Below are 20003 nucleotides of genomic sequence, written 5' to 3'. Positions count from 1 at the left end.
GCCCATGAACGTTTAAAATTTCGCTTGCAATGATCTTCCCTTTTCCTCCATCTCCAAAGGTAACATACCCTTCATCTTTATACTGTATGTTCTCTAAATTTTCTGGTTTTCCAGTCATATGCCTAGAGCATCCGCTATCAAAATACCATATATCTTGCTCTTTGTTTGTTTTGGAGGTATATGCAACATTTTGGTCTTTTCTTACCCAGATTTTCTTGCTATTATTTCTGTTGTGTGTTGACCAATCTCTGTTGTTTTACCTGTAATAGAGATCATTTTGTCTTTTGTAGTAGTGTGCTTTGATGTGTCCCAGTTTATGACAATAGTAGCATCTTATTCTTCTTCGATGTTGAAAGCGGTGTTGCGACACTTCATGTATTTCGGTTTGGTGATTTTCGTTGGAGTCTGAGATTGGAGACCTGGGTCTTTCGGTAAGCTCCTTGATTTCTTGTAGCAGTTTAGCTTCTCTGTTTTTGAAGTCTAATAATTCGTCTTGAGCTTCTTTGTATCGTTTTTCTCCCCGATCGTTTTCATCCTTTAAAAACTGATTTTCTTCCATGAGTTCTAGATTTACCTTGATGATCTGCTCCCATTTGGCATTTAGTTGAGTATATGCCTCTAGTAACTCTTGCATGTCTTCGCCATTGCTACTTTCATGATTGGCGGTGAATGCTACGAAATTCGTGTTGATGTCTTCTTTACTGTCTGAATCATCACTCAGTGTTGTTATGTATGTCTTGTTTTTTCTTTTCAAGTATGTGGCACATTCCGATTGGATGTGTCAAAACCCTTTACACTCATAACATTGTATTCCTTCTGTATTTGAATTATCTCTTCGTTTTGTACTGGATGGTTTTGTACTTGTTGAATTATTTCTGTACTCTATTGAAATTCTTTGTCAATAATGCGATTGACTGTTCCATGGTTTCAGTATCAGCATCTGAGTTTTCTTCTTGTTTGGATTGTAGTGCTATTCCTTTGCCATTATTTTTCTGATTTTGTAGCATCTCAAGCTCATAGGTTTGAAGGTTTCCCATTAGGTCACTGAGTTTGTATGTATTCAGATATTTGTTTTCTTGAATTGCAGTGCCTTTTATTAGAAATCTTCCAAGTAGTGAGCGTAGTACCTTTTTGACGATCCTATGTTCAGGTATAGGTTCACCTAAGTTGAATGCATCCCCAGAGATACTTAAAACTCTGGCGCTGAATTGTGTGATGCTTTCTTCTTCTTCCATTTTCAAATTTTCAAATTCTGTTTGTATCATCTGTAACTTGGATTGTCTTACAGATGTGTTCCATTCATGATGATCACATAATATACTCCATGCAGTTTTGGCTATGCTAGTTGTAGCAATCAGTTTGAAGGTATCTTCGCTCACAGCTCCATATATTGCACTCATTGCCTTCGAGTTGAAGTCATATTCTGTTTTCTCTTCTTCACTCCAGTCACATTTAAGTTTTCTATTTCCTTTGTCATCAACTAGAGTTTTCCATTCGCTTTCTATTGCATTCCAGACACCTTCTCCTTGTGCTAAAATGTATATCTGCATTCGGGCTTTCCAGTAGGAGAAATTTGTGCCAAGTAGGGTTGGTGGCCTATTGTTTGAAAGTTCTTCTCTTGGGAATTCCATGTGGATCCTGCTAGTAATTTGAGCAGACCCGGTTTGATACCAATTGAAATAAATATAAGCGCAGCACACAGTGATGTAGAAACTGACGTTGTAACACAAACGATCTGTAACGCAGTTTGGGCAAACAACCCTAATCTGCGAGGCACTTCTCAATTTGAGAATTTGCCTAAATTCACTAAAATCTTAATATTTAAAGTACACTGTTTGAAACCGGAGATTACACAATAGAATGATCTTTCCTATCGGACTATTGAGACCTAAACACATGTACTACTTTTCAAGGGGATTTAGATATCTCTTCTCAATGACTCTCGTACCTCACAATTAGATCTTGAAAGCTTGAGTTCTTGTGATTGAGAGTGGTTTCCTTTATAGAATCAAGAACCTTAGTTTGTGTATGAATAGGTTATTAATCCTATTCATATTTGGATTATGATATCTTCTGAAAGTGGGAAATGATTTTTGCGCCAAACATTTGACAATTCGTTTGAAATCAACAATACACACAAATACGTGCACCAAACTGTTGATAGTGTTTTATAATAAGACTTCAATTTTATTATGCTACCATTTTTATTTTCTAGTTATCATAATTTAGATGTTGTTCAATTTATAATTAATCTCGAAGATTTATAAAAAATGTATTCCATCATATATTTTTCCCTTAATTTTCTTCCTTGGAAAAGCTGTTGTAATTCAAAAACAAATATATGATATCTTTTCTTTCTTTAATTTACAAGCACTATATTACAACCACCTTGAAGCTAAACCTAATGAAGTTAAAAGGCCAGGGGAAAGAAAACATAGGATATATATATATATATATATATATATATATATATGATCCAAAAACTATTCACGACCCATGACTCAACAATTCCTTCTAACTCCTGTTTTGTTCCCCATTGATGTATAAATTTGCTGCAAAATTAATCATAAAATTAGAAAAATAAACTCGGATATTTTCAAACATGTTTTGCATAAATAAATAAATAAACATGTATATATAGTGCAAGTGAGAGAAAGATCAGATGTGATTTGTGAATAATGTTTTTTCATGCAGAGTGCACTTTTATAAATATTACATTTTTACATAGTAAAATGTACTCCTTTAATTGAAGAAATTAAAGAAATTTCACCATGTAAATATAGATCGTTTAATCACTTGATTTGAACGATCTATATTAATTTTATTTTTTAATGCTAGTACGTATTCTCACATGATTCGTTATCTATATATAAGAATGAGTGCTAGTGTAAGAAATGAAAAATAAATATAAATGTCTAAATGAAATGTTAAAATATATGTGATCAAATGAGAACAACTTGAAAAGTGAGAATAGATCTAGTCGCCCATCAGGATTTCATGATTGATGATTTTAGTGAAAAATACAAGTCAATTTTATAATTATGATAAACTTTCAAGTTTGCAATATTTATAAAACTAACATTGTATATTTTCCTATTATTTTCCACTCATTCTCAACTATTAATCTTCTCCCAAAAGCTAAGGTTGATAACCCCAACCCCAATGCCCCCTACACCCCAGCCTGACAGAACATTTGGGAGTATGTAAATCACGATGACTCAATGACTCAATAGACAGGGTCAAATGCTGGTACGTACAAGGGATATGCCCACTGTCATATATACACACAAACTCATCATCCCTAATGGTGTATTTCCGAACGCTGTGTGGTGCTTTTATTCCTACCTAATAGTGTGTTTTTAGTGACGTGTATCTATTGTGTGTTTTTTGTAGTGCATTTCCTAACGTTGATGGTGTATATTTGCTTAACTATTGGTGCGGCCGCACTGACCGCACGAGCCGCATCTGAACTTATATATATATATATATATATAATATATATATATATATATATATATATATATATATATATATATATATATATATATATATGATAGAATTGTTATTATTAACTATATATAATCATGAATTACAAAATGCATGACATACCATATCCCTTTGGGCTTTCACTATTTTGATTAGCAATTCATCTCCTGCTAGTCTTCTCAAGCGCTTAACCATTTCAAGCCGTGTCATTTTCCCTTCCTGCATACAATATAATGCCAAATTTCAGCATGAACCATTACTATATATCTGCACGTCCACACTAATCAAGAAGACTTTTAATTTCTTTTTAACATTTAAAAAAATAAAAATATTTGAAGTACTTAATTACCCTGTGATCCTTCACATATGTTGTGATCGACTGCATGATTTGTGGAGGTAAAAATTTTGCGAGTTCAGAAACCAAAGATGGAAATGTAATCCTCGGAGAATTTGGTTTCTTTAGAGAGGAAACCGAGTTCCTTTGAACCTATCAACCAAATATTTATACAAGAAGAATTTCATTAGATTAAGATGAAAAATATTTATAGTTAAAAACATCAAAAGAATTCTAACCACTTTTGGTCTCACGAGTTCAGTGATGTTATCACTATTAATACAGTACTATGAAAATTGTCATTGTAAATATGCATTAATTTTTTTATTTCTGGTCCTCCCAAATCTCATTGAATTTTGACACATAACATGTGAGTGAATGTCATGTGAACAGACATTTTGTCGTACATATAACAAAATTCATTGAGATTTCACCACAGGCATTCCTCACCGGAAGGACTAAAATGAGAAAATATAAATTATGCATTTATAATAACAATTTTTCTGGTCCAATTATAGTGAAAACGTTATTACTCTATCTGTTTCAATATTCCACCTTAAAACAAAACCATAATTAAAAAGAGACGATTAAAAGTAAAAGTAGTACAACTCACCCCGAACAAATTGTGAGCATTAAGGGTAGAGATGGTGAAGCTGATGATATAGAGAGGCAAGATGTGAGTGTTGATGTTGGTACTCCACACAATGTACTTTTTGGGAAAAACCAAATCATCAACACCACAATCAAACTCTTGAGAAGTTGGATGCCATTGCCTCGAACCGGGCCGAACCAATTCCGTCTTCCCCAAAATCACCCTGCAATACAACACATGCCGCACCCCATTTTCATCCGCCATGGCTGAATTCAAACTGAAACACATGCACAAACATTGCTTCAAAATGTTAAATCTCAAACACAAATAGTATGACCCCATTTGTTTTTTTTTTTTTTTTTTTTCTTATAGTGTGTGCATAAGAAAGTAAAAAATTGGAAATGATTTTAGTTAAGTTAGATCAGACTACACACTCTTTACTATAAAGTTATAAACTTGACTTTCAACACTGACAATGTATTGACCTTCTTAGTTTGAAGAGGTCAATTATAAACAACTTAGCTAGTTTACCTTCTTTAGAGAAAGATTATCTAGTACACACTCTTGGGTAATAGTTGTGAGTTAAAAAAAGAATAAATTATCATTTTGGTCTCTCAATTATTTCCTAACTGTCAATGTAGTCCTTAATTTTCAATTTCAACTAATTTGATCCTCGAATTATTTAAAACTTTGTCAATTAAACTCCTTCACGGGCCAAAATGGTGATTTCTACATTTTTAAAATTTCATCAATTTGGTCTTTCAAAGGATTTAATTGACGAAATTTTAAACAATTCGAGGATTAAATTGGTTAAAATTGAAAACTAGAGAAGACATTGACAGTTTTGAAACAATTGAGAGACTAAAATGTTGATTTTCTCCCCAAAAAACAAAAAAGTCAATCCTAATCAAATTGGTTGGTCACACACTAGATTTGGTAACAACAAAAGTTACAAATTAAACTATTAAAAGAAGTGGCCTATTAAGGTTCTTAGTTTGAGCGTAGAACAACATAAGTTAGTTTACCTCTTTTTATTTGTTACGATCACAAAAACAAATTTATCTAATGTACATCTTTGAATAGTGATTCAGGTAGTGACGGATTCTAGTAAAAAAGAAAAAACAAACAAAAAAACAAAAGTGTGTGGAAATAATTACCATCCAAGAGGGAAATGATCAGGACAGAGATAAACTCCATGGCCAAAGCTTCCATCTTTGTTCATAGAAGGATCAAAGCCGTGTTGAAGAATTGAAGTGAGTTCCTTCTTCGACGCTCCAAGCCAAGCAAACTGCATATTCCCATTCCCAAACCCAGACTTCTCCTCCACCGCTTTTGCAAAAAGGCTGAAACTCTGAAGCTTCGCCTTCTTCATTACCGAGCTCGAAAACTCGTTCTTTTCAATGGATTCTATGGCCGCCTGCATCCCCACACCCATCAAACCCGACACCAGTTTCCGTTCCATAATCTGATGCTCTCTATTCCCTTCTTCTACTCCGATCAACCTGCTATTCCTCTGTTCATGGAGATCCGTGACGGAGCTTGAACTTCCCGTGCACGAATGCTCTTCCTCTTCCTCGTCCTCCGAACATCTTTTCAGATTCTTCGGAGCTAACAAACGTTGTGTTTTAGGGACGGTTTTCTGTTTCCTCTGCGGCAATCTGTTCTCCATTCTCGCCGGATTTAATGGCGGATATATATATTCTTCAATGAAACAGAAGTTTCAGGGGAAAACAGAGGGGCAAACTGATCGCTATGGAATTGGGAGTTGAGTTTTCATGTGTATAAATATATATACGTTTAAGGATTTGAATTGAATCCGAATAGGAATGGGAGTAGGATTAGTAGAGATTACTTGGGAAAAAAGAATTGAATAGAAACCGCCACACGCATTTTCCATACATATATATATAAATAAATATATCAGTTGAATAATTTAGTCGTAGCCGACTTTTTGGGAAAGGTCGGCGCGTAGGCGGTTAAAGCTTAAGGGCTCTAGGCAGCGTATGGCAATCGTTCATGCTGTGTCTACTTCGTGTACGTGACTCAAAAGTTTTTATTTTTTTATTTTTTAATAGCAATGATATAAATAAAATAATAAATAAATAAATAAATAAATAAATAAATAAATAAATATATATATATATATATATATATATATATATATATATATATATATATATATATATATTTTTTTTTTTTTTGATGGTTTTTGGGTTTTAGGGCCCAAGGAGGTCCAACACAACCTTTAGCTGGAGGATACACCTTTCAATAAAATGAGTGTCTCAAAGGAAAGAAAGTGCTGCTTAGAATCTCCTCTCTTCCCCCTCCGGGTCCTCTTTTGTGTCTGTCTTCTACAAGAGTGGAGGAGCCTTTATATAACGGCTCCTCCCCCACTGACTTGAAGGCCTTTAATAGCCAACTTCAAGACTAATTAAGTATCGAGCCGTTGGTCGCCTTTACTGAGTCGGCCAACGGCTCTCTCAAGATCGTAATAGCCGGACCAATTCCAGCGTTTTAATGCTCTAACGGTTCCCTGTTTAAGAGTCTCTTTGATGATCTCAACGGCTCCTTGAGCCGAGTCTTTCTCTGGGTTTGGGGCCTGGCCGACTCCTCGCCCTCGGCCCAAGCTCCTGTTGGGCTCTTCTTTAGCTATCCTAAGCTAGGTCCCCGTACTTGGGCCTGGGCCGACTCCTGGACTCGGCCCAAGCACCCTCCGGGCTTCTCCCGATGCTAGCCCACCTTTCCTGCCTTGGGTTCTCTTCTTTGGGGCAATCTTTCCTGGGCCGGGGTCCTCACCCCATCAACTAGTCCCTCACTTTTCCATACCCGGTCCGCTAACATGGGTTTGGAAAAGTAGTAACTGTCCGTCTCCCTCAATCACCGTATCCGTGCCTTGAATAGCCCTTGTAACGCCCGAATTCTCTGCCCTTCTCCCGGATTCTATGGGACCGTTTGGATTCTCCCAGCTTGACTTGGCACCTATAAAAGTCCTCACCTTTTCTTCCTCTCGTACATAAGTCCAACATGGGTCGTTCACCTCTGAAGGGGAAACGAATTGACTTCGGGTCTCCTTGGCGTCCGCTACCCTCAAAGCGGACTCGCCCTGAAAGAGAGCACAAAAGGAAGACTCCTCGCCCGGCTACTCAAAGGTCTCCTGCTAGCGCCACTCCCTCGGCTCCTCAGCCGCCGACTCCTTCTCGACGCGAGGTCGCTCCATCGTCGCACCATCCGCCTACTCCCACGACTGCCAGAGTGACTTCTCAGGACGGGTCCTTCGTTGAAGTGGCCATTCCAGAGCAGCTAACTTTCCGCATGACTTTCTCCATCCCGCTGGATGACTTGGACGGGCCGGTTACGGGCCTAATGAATGATGAGGATTACGTCCGCTACCTGGAGACGTATCCGGACGATGAGGAACCGATTGTGCCACCACTTATGCCAGCCTTCTGGGACTCGTTCTGTCCATCTCCACCTGGACCATCGGGGGAATCCTTCGGGAGCGGTCCTTCCTCGCCTGGCGAGTGATTGTCTTGGCCGGAGTCGGCCTCATATTGCCGAGGGGTCTTATTTTAGGAGCATTTTCATTTTCCTTATTGTAATAAGCTCCTTACTGCTTGTACCCTTCTTCTTAATAAAAATGCTATCTTTCGTCCTATGTTATATTTCGTGTTTTGTCGCGTACCCATCCGGACGACTGGTCAAGGAGTCGGTCATATCATCAGGCCCTTTTAATTCTGACACCTGCAAGATTCCCCGTATCTCGGGCGAATCCAATCTTCTATGCGTGACGTGCGAATCTTGTTCTTCCTGGGCGGATTTGATGGAACTAATCTCTGACAGAGATTCGCGTCATCCGTCTAATCCGGCTCAGTTATGTCAGTTATAATCTCCTCCGTAATTATTGCCTAGATATTCGCCTTCACTGGGCTATATAAGGACCCTTCACAGTTGATGCAAATCGCAACCCTCTTCATTTTGCGAAAGCACGCCGCTATGAGTTACAGAGATGGTGATCGCCGCTGGTCCATTCGCAACAAGGAACATGCTCGACTGGAGCAGAAGAGGCTGGCTAATGGGGGTCGTTTGGTGGGCGACTCGGCTTCAGACCCCATTGTGGTGCCCCCAGACATGTTGGACCTAATGTGTAAGGAGCCTATCGATGTGGAGATGGAGCCTGTGGTTGCCATGTCGCCGAGCGCTCAAGAGAGGCCCTTGCAAATGATCGATGACGGGAAGCCAGCCGTGTATCTGGACGAAATGCCGGAGCCTGAGCCGAGTCCTCTGCCTTTCCGCTCTCAGTACTTTCTGGAAGGCCCTCCGACTGCTCGCCAGGCGACAGAGAAAGAAGCCAAGCCTTGACCCGTTTTTCTCTTGTAACTTGCATCGGCCGAGTTCTGGGCCTTGTAATCTTCGTACTTATTAAATAAACTGTGTGCTTTTGTGTCCGACCCTACCTTTTCTTATTATTTTGTCGACCGACCTCTGGTCTGCGGGACTGATTCCTAGTCTTGCTACGGCGAGACCCTCTTGGCGAGGGAGTCGCCGGATCTGATTGCCGACCTCGCGACCGGAGTCTCTTCGTGAACTTGGCTTATATCATCCGATGGGCCGGGTTCTACCGGGTCGTTCTAGAAGTTTCTAGCTCGTACCTCGTGGGCCCAGGGGCCATGGCCTACGATGGGCTTCCGGCTTAGCAGGCCGGGTCACTGACGTCCGTCCCTAGCCTAGGGCAGACACGCCGTTCACAGGCTAACCCTAGGCCTGAACCGTCGCCCCGCCTTTTGAGGCATTAAATGCGGCGTCCCTTCACATCCCGTCACCTCCACTTCCTCCAACGAGAAGGTGGCACGTGGCCGTCCTTTGGAATTCCTCCCCCTTTAAATGGCCACTTCGTCTCTCTTTCCATTCTCTTCTCCAGTCTTTCCTTTCAACCTCAACTTCGAGCTTCTCCGGCCACTCTGCATTTCCTCCGATCTCTCATCTAACTTAGGTAATGTCTTCTTCTTCGCACTCTTCTTCTTCCCGTCGTTACTCGGTCGATAACCCGGCGGCGACTTCCCCCTCTTCTTCTTCTCCTTGTTCGTCTTCTTCTTCTCCTCCCCGTCGTATGGAACTTCCGGCAGACGTTCCATCGACGTCTTCTCTTCCTCTGACCCCCTCTTCTTCGGGGGCGGTTACTCCGATGAGCCCCGCTCCTTTAACGACGGTGGCGGCTCTGCCGGACGGCATCGGACGTCCGCGGGGCAAGTTCGATTCAATCGTCCGTCCTTCCGGGCCACCGTCCGTCGTTACTGCGGCGGACCTGGAAATGGCCCAATACCTTCTTGGGCCTTCAGCCTTAGTCCTTGCCCCGGAAGGCCGGCAAATTTACGACCCACCCGAGGGTTATGTCGGCATTCATCTGCACTCGGTTGCCTTTGGCTTCCGAGTTCCTCCGTGTCCTTTCCTTTCCCTTTTTTATCGCCATTACAACTTAGTTCCGGGCCAATTAGTGCCCAATTCTCACCGACTCCTCACCTGCTTCGTCAACCTCTGCCACTGGTGGTTGTGCGAGCCGGATCTAGACTTGTTCCGGTATCTTTTTACCGTGAACAAGGTCGGCTCACACTCGCCGGGCTTTGTTCAAGTCGCCGCTCGCCCGGGGCGACAGCTTTTCGAGGGGTTGTCCGACTCCATTAAGGACTGGAAAATCCTCTATTTCTTTGTCCGACCTGTTTTCTCTTCCTTCACCTTTCCGACCCTGTGGCCGGCCGCTCTATTCAAGCCTTGCTCTCGGCGTGCCGTCCCTACCAACGATGCGGTCCAGGGCGGCGAGTTCTTGAAGGGCTTTGGGCCGTACTCCGTCAAGTACTGGTCCCGAGTCCGGGCCATGGCTAAGCGTGGCTTGCTGCCGGAAGGTGCGGCCATCATAGGTAGTTTTCGTTGCCTCTCGTTCCTCTTCTTTTTATTCTGTCACATTCCGACTCGAAATACTTATGACTTTCCTTCCTTTCGCAGGTCCGTACGACTCCGACACCTCCAGTTCCGATGAGGCTGCTGAACCGACTCCAGAGATGACGGACAGAGCCGAAAAGATGAGGCGTCGGCTGACCCAGCGCGCTTCCGGCGCTGCTGCTGCCTCTTCCTCCCAACCGTCGCCGGCTCCAAGGTCGACTCCTCCACTACCACATAACGTGGTCGACCTGACACCGTCACCCGTCGTGTCGCCGACTCGACAATCGCCTCCTCCTCACTCTGACAGTCCGAGCTCAAAATGGCCGGCTGAGCAGACGGACATACCGACTCCGAAGAAGATCCGGTTGAGCCACGAGGTGGACGAGGATGCCCAGATCTGGCAAGGCAACTCCTCCGTCCGCAAGTGGGCCTCAAACGTCCTTCTCCCCAAGGACGTGGCGGTGACTGGTGGCTTGGGGGACGAGGTCATCATTGAGGCCTCGCTACGCCAATCATACCGCGTAAGTGTTTCCGACTCGTCTCTTTTTTCATTCTTTTTTCTTTCACTATCTGACTTCTGGTTTGCCTTGCAGAACCTCACCTTCCAAATGGAGATGAGTAGGCAACTGAGGGAGTACAAGACCGGGCTGAAGTCTATAGCTGTCCGAGTGCACAAAACGGAGGAGGCCTTCTTGGAGGAGCAAGCTAAGCACGCCAAGGCGGTGGAGGTGCACAACTCCGAGATGCTGAGGGTCACTCGGCAGTGGGAGGAGGAGCGAGACAAGGTGGCGACCATTGCCGCGACCTCGGTGGAAGACTACAAGAAGTCGGCGTCCTTCGAAGCGGACGTGAAGGCGGCGATAGAGGCCCGGCAGAAGGAGATTTCCAAGGCTTGGCTAGCGACGCCGGAAGGTGACGACTTCCTTCTGGATTTGGGCGAGCGCGACTATCGCCTTGGCTTCCGCGAGGCGCAGACAGAAATCCACTCCGCCCTGCTAGTTCGCGACTCCTCTTTCACCCCCGAGAGCTGGGGCCTTAAGCCAGTTATAGACGCTCTCCCGGCGGCTAAAGGTCCTGCGGCGGCTGTTGATCCGGCGACTCTCCCTGCGGCGGCTTCTCCCCATCTTACTGAGTCCTCCCCTCAGGCAGAGGACCCTTCTTCTGTTCCTTCAGCTGGACCAACGGCGGAGGCACAAGTTGAAGGGGTCGATGTCGACACCCCCTCCCAGTAGTTTAGGGCTATTCTTTTAGGGTAGTCCTTTTTGTAAAGGCTGGCCTCCTTCTCGGGCCTTTTTTAATTTTAATGAAATTCCCATTTTCTCTTTCTTACCGTGTTATCTTGGACTCGACGCTTTTCCTTTAACCTTTAATGGTTCTGAACATCAAAGAAATATTCTTAAGGCATCAGGCCCCGCTAACCACGAGGGACGACTTATGATCGAGGCCTTGTTAACTCTTCGCGTGCTCGCCAAATCCCGCAGTCGCGGTGACTCCTTTCAGCCTCTCACGGAAACGACTAAGGATCTGGGCCCTTGTTTCCTAACTTTCTCTCGCCTAGTCCTTCAGTCGAGGCGACCCCTTAGGTTTTTTCTTACACAGAAACGTTTAGGGTCAGTGCCCCATAGTTTCTTTATATACTCCCCGAGTCCCTTAGTCGAGGCGACTCCTCTTGGCTTTTTCATGGAAACGACTAAGGGTCTGGGCCCTTGTTTCCTAACTTTCTCTCGCCGAGTCCCTCAGTCGAGGCGACTCCTTAGGCTTTTTCTTTCTCATAAACGTTTAGGGTCAGTGCCCCATAGTTTCTTTATATACTCGCCGAGTCCCTCAGTCGAGGCGACTCCTCTTGGCTTTTTCACGGAAACGACTAAGGGTCTGAGCCCTTATTTCCTAACTTTCTCTCGCCGAGTCCCTCAGTCGAGGCGACCCCTTAGGCTTTTTCTTTCTCAGAAACGTTTAGGGTCAGTGCCCCCATAGTTTCTTTATATACTCGTCGAGTCCCTCAGTCGAGGCGACTCCTCTTGGCTTTTTCACGGAAACGACTAAGGGTCTGGGCCCTTGTTTCCTAACTTTCTCTCGCCGAGTCCCTCAGTCGAGGCGAACCCTTAGGCTTTTTCTTTCTCAGAAACGTTTAGGGTCAGTGCCCCATAGTTTCTTTATATACTCGCCGAGTCCCTCAGTCAAGGCGACTCCTCGTGGTTTTTTCACGGAAACGACTAAGGGTCTGGGCCCTTGTTTCCTAACTTTCTCTCGCCGAGTCCCTCAGTCGAGGCGACCCCTTAGGCTTTTTCTTTCTCATAAACGTTTAGGGTCAGTGCCCCATAGTTTCTTTATATACTCGTCGAGTCCCTTAGTCGAGGCGACTCCTCTTGGCTTTTTCACGGAAACGACTAAGGGTCTGGGCCCTTGTTTCCTAACTTTCTCTCGCCTAGTCCCTCAGTCGAGGCGACTCCTTAGGCTTTTTCTTTCTCATAAACGTTTAGGGTCAGTGCCCCATAGTTTCTTTATATACTCGCCGAGTCCCTCAGTCGAGGCGACTCCTCTTGGCTTTTTCACGGAAACGACTAAGGGTCTGGGCCCTTGTTTCCTAACTTTCTCTCGCCGAGTCCCTCAGTCGAGGCGACTCCATAGGCTTTTTCTTTCTCAGAAACGTTTAGGGTCAGTGCCCCATAGTTTCTTTATATACTCGCCGAGTCCCTCAGTCGAGGCGATTCCTCTTGGCTTTTTCACGGAAACGACTAAGGGTCTGGGCCCTTGTTTCTTATCTTTCTCTCGCCGAGTCCCTCAGTCGAGGCGACCCCTTAGGCTTTTTCTTTCTCAGAAACGTTTAGGTTCAGTGCCCCATAGTTTCTTTATATACTCGCCGAGTCCCTCAGTCGAGGCGACTCCTCTTGACTTTTTCACGGAAACGACTAAGGGTCTGAGCCCTTGTTTCCTAACTTTCTCTTGCCGAGTCCAGGCGGCAATTAATCAGTGATTCGTATTCTTTTATTCAAGTCGTTTAAGACCCTCGGGCCTATACATGGCCTAACCTTTTCTACTGATAGAACTTCTTCAAGTGGATGACGTTCCAGATCCGGTCTACGGGCCTGCCTTCCAGAGTTTCGAGCTTGTAGGTGCCGGCCCGGACCACCGCGGCAATGCGGTAGGGTCCTTCCCACTTTACCGCAAACTTGCCACCTTCCCTGGGCTGGCTTGCTTGCCGGTCTCGTAGTACGAGATCGCCGACCTGGAAGGTTCGTGGGCGAATCCTTCGATCGCGATATCTTTTTACCGCTTGCTGATACTCGACCATCCGAGCACTCGCGGCTTCCCTTCTTTCTTCTAGGAAATTTTTCTCAATTCGAAGACTTTCCTCATTCTCCGTGTCGGAATAAGTGTGGACCCGGTGAGTGGGCTCGACCACTTCAATCGGGACCTTGGCTTCGAAGCCGTACGCGAGGGAGAATGGACTTTCTCCGGTCGCTCGCCGCTGCGTGGTGCGATAAACCCATAGGACTCGGTCGAGCTCATCCACCCAATTTCCTCTTATGTCTTCCAATTTATTTCGGATTCCGTCCACTATGGTCCGATTCACATTTTCGACCTGCCCGTTGGCATGCGGATACGCTACGGAGACTTTGGTATGGCGGATATCGTGTCGGCGGCAGAAGTCAGCAAACGCCTGGCAGTCGAACTGTCGCCCATTGTCGCTGACAATATGCTCGGGCAAGCCGAAGCTGCAAATCACCCTCTTCCATAGGAAGCGTCGGCATTGGTACTCGGTGATAGTGGCCAACGGTTCAGCCTCGACCCATTTGGTGAAGTAGTCGATAGCCACGACACAAAATTTCAGGCCCCCGGGGGCTACCGGTAATAGCCCCAATAAGTCGATTCCCCATTTAGCAAATGGGATAGCCGTGGTGACCGGCGTGTAGAAGGTAGCCGGCCGAGTGTCCTTTCTGGCGAACGCCTGACAAATGCCGCATTTGGAAATCCACTCGATGCAATCTCGCATCATAGTCGGCCAATAATACCCCTGGACGACTAACTTGCGGGCGAGCGTGTGGGCGCCCTGGTGTGCGGCGCAGATGCCTCTGTGAGCTTCGTCCATTATTTTCTCAGCCTCGGGCCTGAGCAAGCATCTCAACAAAGGACCTCCGAATGACCATTTGTACAGTTGTCCATCAATAATCTCGAAAGAAGGGGCTTTTCGTCGGACCCTGGCGGCGACCCCCGGATCTTCTGGTAATTCGCCTGTTTCTTTGAATCGCCGAATGTCCTCTATCCAGAACATCTCGGGGTTTTTCTCCCTGTCCCATTCCTTGCCGGTTACCTGCTGGACTTCTAATGTCGTTTCCTCGATACTCGGTTGATCCAGTTCCTCTTTCTGGCAGATCTTCACAAGGTGGTCCGGTACTCCCTCCAAGGCAATCTTAGATAATATGTCTGCTTCTACGTTGTCTGCCCTGGCGATATATTCTATCTTGTAGGCTCCAAACTCCTTTAGCATCTCGACCGCCCGCTCTTTATATAGAGTCAGCCGCGGGCTCTTAGCCTCACACGCGCCGGATATCTGCCCAACTACCAACCTTGAGTCAGTCTTGATTCTCAGTCGCTCGACTCCTAGGGTCTTGGCGAGGCGGAGACCATTCAGCACAGCTTCGTATTCGGCTTCGTTGTTGGATGTCGGGAACAAGTAGCTTAAGGCGTAGTACAGCCGGAATCCTTCTGGGGTGATGAGCATAATTCCACCCCTGCAATGTCGTCGACTCGATGCTCCGTCCGCGTGCATTTCCCACCACTCGCCTAAATTGGTCTCAATGGCATGCTCCTTTTCTTCTTCGCTCGCCGTGCACTTGACCAAGAAGTCGGCCAAGGCTTGACCTTTTATGGAAGGTTGGGGCTGGTACTCAATCCCATATTGGGTTAATTCCACGGCCCACTTCACCAGTCGGCCAAACGACGAGGGGTTTCGCAGGACACTCCCAAGCGGTTGGTTAGTCAACACTCGGACGGTGTGGGCTTGGAAGTATGGTGCTAGCTTCCGCACAGTAATTACCAACGCGTATACAATATTTTCCAAGGCGGTGTACCGTGACTCCGCGGCCTTCAGGGAGCGGCTTACGTAATAAACCGGGTGCTGAACACGCTCCTCTTCTCGGACTAGCACCGAACTCACCGCCTTAGAGGAGGCGGCTAAGTACAAAAGTAAGGGCTCGCCGGCCTGGGTGGTAGACAATACCGGAGGTGTTGAAAGATATTGCTTCAGCTCTTCGAACGACTGCTGACATTCGGCGGTCCAAGTAAATCCTTCCTTCTTCTTCATGGCCTCGAAGAAAGGCACAGTCTTATCCGCCGCCTTGCTCAGGAAGCGGCTAAGGGCGGCCAGCCGGCCAGTCAACCGTTGCAGGTCTTTTACGGTGCTGGGAGGCTGCATGTCGATGATGGCCTGCACCTTCTCAGGGTTAGGCTCAATACCTCGCTTTGTGACCATGTAGCCCAAGAATTTTCCACCCTGCACGGCGAAAGCACACTTCTTGTGATTCAGTCGGAGATTGTATCTTATCATCACTTTAAAACAGTCGGCAAGATCTTCCGCATGCTACTCTCTTCTCGGCTCTTGACGAGCATGTCATCGACGTATGCGGCCATCGATTTTCCCAGCAAGTGCTGGAACAGTCGGGCCACCATTCGCGTGTAAGTGGCTCTAGCATTCTTAAGCCCGAAGGGCATGACTCGATAGCAATAAACCCCATCCGGTGTTAGAAACGCGGTTTTTTCTTCGTCCGCCGAATGCATGAAGATCTGGTGGTACCCCCTGAAGGCGTCCATGAAACTTAGCAAGGCTGACTCGGCGGTCTCATCAACCAACTGATCAATTCGCGGCAATGGGAACGGGTCCTTAGGGCAAGCCTTATTGAGGTCGGTATAATCGACGCACATCCGCCACGCCGGGGGTTTTGGTACAAGAACTACATTTGCCAGCCACTCCGGGTACTTGACCTCTCGGACATGTCCGGCCGCTAGCAGCGTGCTTACCTCCTTTTTTACGAATTCTCTCCGATCGTTGGCCAGGTACCGCTTCTTTTGTACGACTGGTCGATGCTCGGGGTCTACAGCGAGTCGGTGCGATATAATGGATCCGTCGACACCGGGCATGTCCTCTGGACCCCAGGCGAAAACCAGCCAGTGTTCCTGAAGCACTTTTATGATTTCTCCTCTTACCTCCTGAGGGAGACCGACTCCGATTCGGACCTGCCTGTCCGGTTGTTCAGGATCAATCTCGACTTCCTCCAGCTCAACAGCCGGCTCCGGGCGAGGTATCATTGTTTTCTTTGGGGGACTTTCCGTGATCTCATGGACTTGCATCTCGCGCTTGCCCATCCCTCGGCAGGCTTGCAGGTAATAATCTCGGGCGACTTTCTGATCGCAGCGCACCGTACCTATCCCATTCGGCGTACGAAATTTCAGGCAGAGGTGTTCGATTGAAATCAGAGCTCCTAGATCCTCCAAACCCGGTCGGCCGAGTATAGCGTTATGCGAGCAGGCCAGATTCACCACGATGAATTTCATACTGAGCATCTGTACATCGGGGTAACTGCCAAGCTCAACTGGTAGGGTGATGGATCCTTCCGCCTCCACCGAGTCCCCAGTGAAGCCGGCAAGGGGAGTTTTGACGGGATTCAGCTGTTCTCGGGTCAATCCCATTTTAATAAAGGTCTCCAGGTATAGCACATTGACGCTGCTCCCGGTATCGACCAGGATTCGGCGAACGACTACCCCCTTGATATCCATGGCTATAACCAGCGCGTCTCGATGCGGTGTCTCTCCAGCCGGTAAATCCCTATCGGTAAAAGTGATGGGCTCTCGGCACACCTTCTTAGAGTTCTCCTCGCGCCCGTACACCGTCTCAACATATAGCTGCCGAGCCCAGGCCTTTCGAGTGTTCGCCGAGTCTCCACCTTTCGGCCTACCGACTATCATGTTGATAACCGGCTTTTGACGCCACTGAGCCTCGACCTCTTCAGATGCTGACTGTTTGCCCCGTCCGCTCTCGGCGGCGGGATCCTCGTCCCCTCGATTGGCCGACCTCCGTCTCCATTGATTAGGAGGCGGGGTTCCTTGCTGGATGATGCCCTCCATGATCTTCTTCAGGTAAAAGCATTCTTCTGTGCTGTGGGTATAAGATTTATGGTAACGACTGTATTTAGAGATCTTACCCGTCTCCTCGCTCGTAGCACGGTCGTCCATTGGCGGAGGCGGCGGCAGGGCGACCGCTTGTATTTCATGCACCGGCCGCTCGGGAGCCGGCCAGTAGGGGTGTACGACGGGCCTGTCGTAAGGTCGCCTGACTTCGGGTCGACGGGTTACGTCCGGGCGCCTTTCCTTGGTTTCGGCTCGCGTTCTCTTTCAACCGGCGGATCCGCCGACTTCACGTTGCCATTTGTGTTTCATAGCCTGCTCTGTGTTGGCCCTCTTGTTTGCCATGTGAATGGCTTCCGCGTAGGTAGCCGGGCGGTTGTCCCGCAGATCTCGGTATAGCTAACCGGACCGCAAGGACTCGATGAAGAAGGTGAGTGCCGTCTGGTCCTCGACCTCCTCGATGGACTGGATTTCTTTCTGCAAGCGGGCCAGATAGGTTTTCAAGGACTCGCCTTCATCCTGGTGAATGTCGCCCAGGTGTGTTAGGTCTTTTTGTGGTTTGATATTAGCGGCATAGTGGCTCATGAAGCGCTCCGCTAGCCCTTCGAAGCTACGAATCGACCCTGGCGGTTGTGCCACTAGCCACCTTTGTGCCGGTCCTTTTAACGTGGGCAGAAAAGCGCGGCACATGACCGGGTCCCGAACTCCCAAGACCTGCATCTTGGCTTGGTAGCTTAGAAAATGCTCTCGAGGATCGCCGGTCCCATCGAACGTGGCTTGCTCCGGGAACTTGAAATCACCCGGTATCTTAAAGGCCATGACCTCATCCGAGAAGGGTAGGGCGGTTAATAATGTACGTCCTGGGGATTTGGTTTTTCCCTCCATCTGTTCTTTCAGATTTCGCACTTCTTGGACTAAGTTTGCCACTTCGACCCTCTCCCGGGTGTGGTTTCCTGTTGATTCCGTGCTCTCACCGACCTCAGACTCGGCCGGTTGGTCGTGATTGCGGACGGGCTGCTCTACACGGCGAGTTTCAGTCCTGGTTCTTTTGGTACAGTTCTTCTCACGTGCAGTTTGCCGACCGCGAGCAGCTAACGGGGCACGACTGGGTTCCCTCCGACCCAGTCGTTCTCTTGCCGACTGTCGCCCGGCGCTCGGACCCAACCGAGAATGAATGGACTGTACCGGCTGGCTCTCGGCCCGGCGGTTCGGTTGCCGGTCATCGGGCCAATGAGACGGCTGCTGATTGCGAGTGACGGATCGTTCTCTTATTCCTCGGCTCGCCTCGGCGCAGGCACGCCCAATCGCACGTAATTGCTCAGGCGTAAACTGCACCTGAGGCGGCTGTTGATTCATTGGTGGTGTTGGTGGCGGTGCTGTCTCGTTTTCCCGGCTCCGAGTGTTTCTCCGGTTCAATTGATTTCTCAAGTCCGCCCCCAGTCTGTTATCGTGTCGGCTCGATTGTTCCTCACTTCCTGCCATGTCAGGAGTTTTTCTTATTCGTCTGAGATTCTTCTTGTCGTTTTCTGAACTCGCCTCGCTCAGGAGGACACGCGACTCTTAGTTTCGATCCCCACAGACGGTGCCAATGATGGTTTTTGGGTTTTCGGGCCCAAGGAGGTCCAACACAACCTTTAGCTGGAGGATACACCTTTCAATAAAATGAGTGTCTCAAAGGAAAGAAAGTGCTTGCTTAGAATCTCCTCTCTTCCCCCTCTGGGTCCTCTTTTGTGTCTGTCTTCTACAAGAGTGGAGGAGCCTTTATATAGCGGCTCCTCCCCCACTGACTTGAAGGCCTTTAATAGCCGACTTCAAGACTAATTAAGTATCGAGCCGTTGGTCGCCTTTACTGAGTCGGCCAACGGCTCTCTCAAGATCGTAACAGCCGGACCAATTTCAGCCTTTTAATGCTCTAACGGTTCCCTGTTTAAGAGTCTCTTTGATGATCTCAACGGCTCCTTGAGCCGAGTCTTTCTCTGGGTTTGGGGCCTGGCCGACTCCTCGCCCTTGGCCCAAGCTCCTGCTGGGCTCTTCTTTAGCTATCCTGAGCTAGGTCCCCATACTTGGGCCTAGGCCGACTCCTGGACTCGACCCAAGCACCCTCCGGGCTTCTCCCGATGCTAGCCCAGCTTTCCTACCTTGGGCTCTCTTCTTTGGGCCAATCTTTCCTGGGCCGGGGTCCTCACCCCATCATATATATATATATATATATATATATATATATATATATATATATATATATATATATATATATATATATATATATATATATATATATATATATATATATATATAGGAATAAGGGTCAAATAGGCCATCGAACTGCACACGATAATGCAATTAGGCCAATGAACCTAAAAAACTAACAATTGGGTCCCTAAACTAACCAATTTCAAACAATTTTTCCAATTTGTAGGTTTCTAACAGGTTAATAGGTCATCCTCCTAAATTAATTATTTTTTAAAAAATAAAATTTTAAAATTAATTATTTAAATAATTAAAAAAAAAAAAAAAAGAATCCGGCTTCTTCCGAGA

General features: G+C 46.6%; 1 protein-coding gene across 1 annotated transcript; it reads right to left on the bottom strand.

Annotated features, from left to right (window-relative positions):
* Positions 1-2328: 2328 nt before the first annotated feature.
* LOC109150683 (probable inactive poly [ADP-ribose] polymerase SRO5) lies at positions 2329-6256 on the bottom strand. The gene is made up of 5 exons (XM_019298655.1): positions 5570-6256; positions 4434-4689; positions 3836-3973; positions 3610-3705; positions 2329-2552 (listed from the first exon to the last, which is right to left on the bottom strand). Exons 1-5 carry the CDS (start codon positions 6079-6081, stop codon positions 2502-2504), a joined length of 1053 nt encoding a protein of 350 aa, XP_019154200.1. The 5' UTR covers positions 6082-6256; the 3' UTR covers positions 2329-2501.
* Positions 6257-20003: the final 13747 nt, after the last annotated feature.

Source organism: Ipomoea nil, unplaced genomic scaffold, assembly GCF_001879475.1.
Source record: "Ipomoea nil cultivar Tokyo-kokei standard unplaced genomic scaffold, Asagao_1.1 scaffold2280, whole genome shotgun sequence".
In the NCBI taxonomy this organism is placed as follows: domain Eukaryota; kingdom Viridiplantae; phylum Streptophyta; class Magnoliopsida; order Solanales; family Convolvulaceae; genus Ipomoea; species Ipomoea nil.
Note: the sequence above shows the minus strand (reverse complement) of the source record. Positions and strands in the feature narration are given on the sequence as shown.

Bases quoted from the DNA above. Each gene is read 5' to 3' on its own strand.
- LOC109150683 (XM_019298655.1), bottom strand. From the start codon at position 6,081: ATGGAGAACAGATTGCCGCAGAGGAAACAGAAAACCGTCCCTAAAACA. The intron at 3,706-3,835 runs GTAATTAAGTAC...TATTGTATGCAG, and splicing joins CATATGTGAAGGATCACAGG to GAAGGGAAAATGACACGGCT. The intron at 2,553-3,609 runs GTATGTCATGCA...TTAATTTTGCAG, and splicing joins TGAAAGCCCAAAGGGATATG to CAAATTTATACATCAATGGG.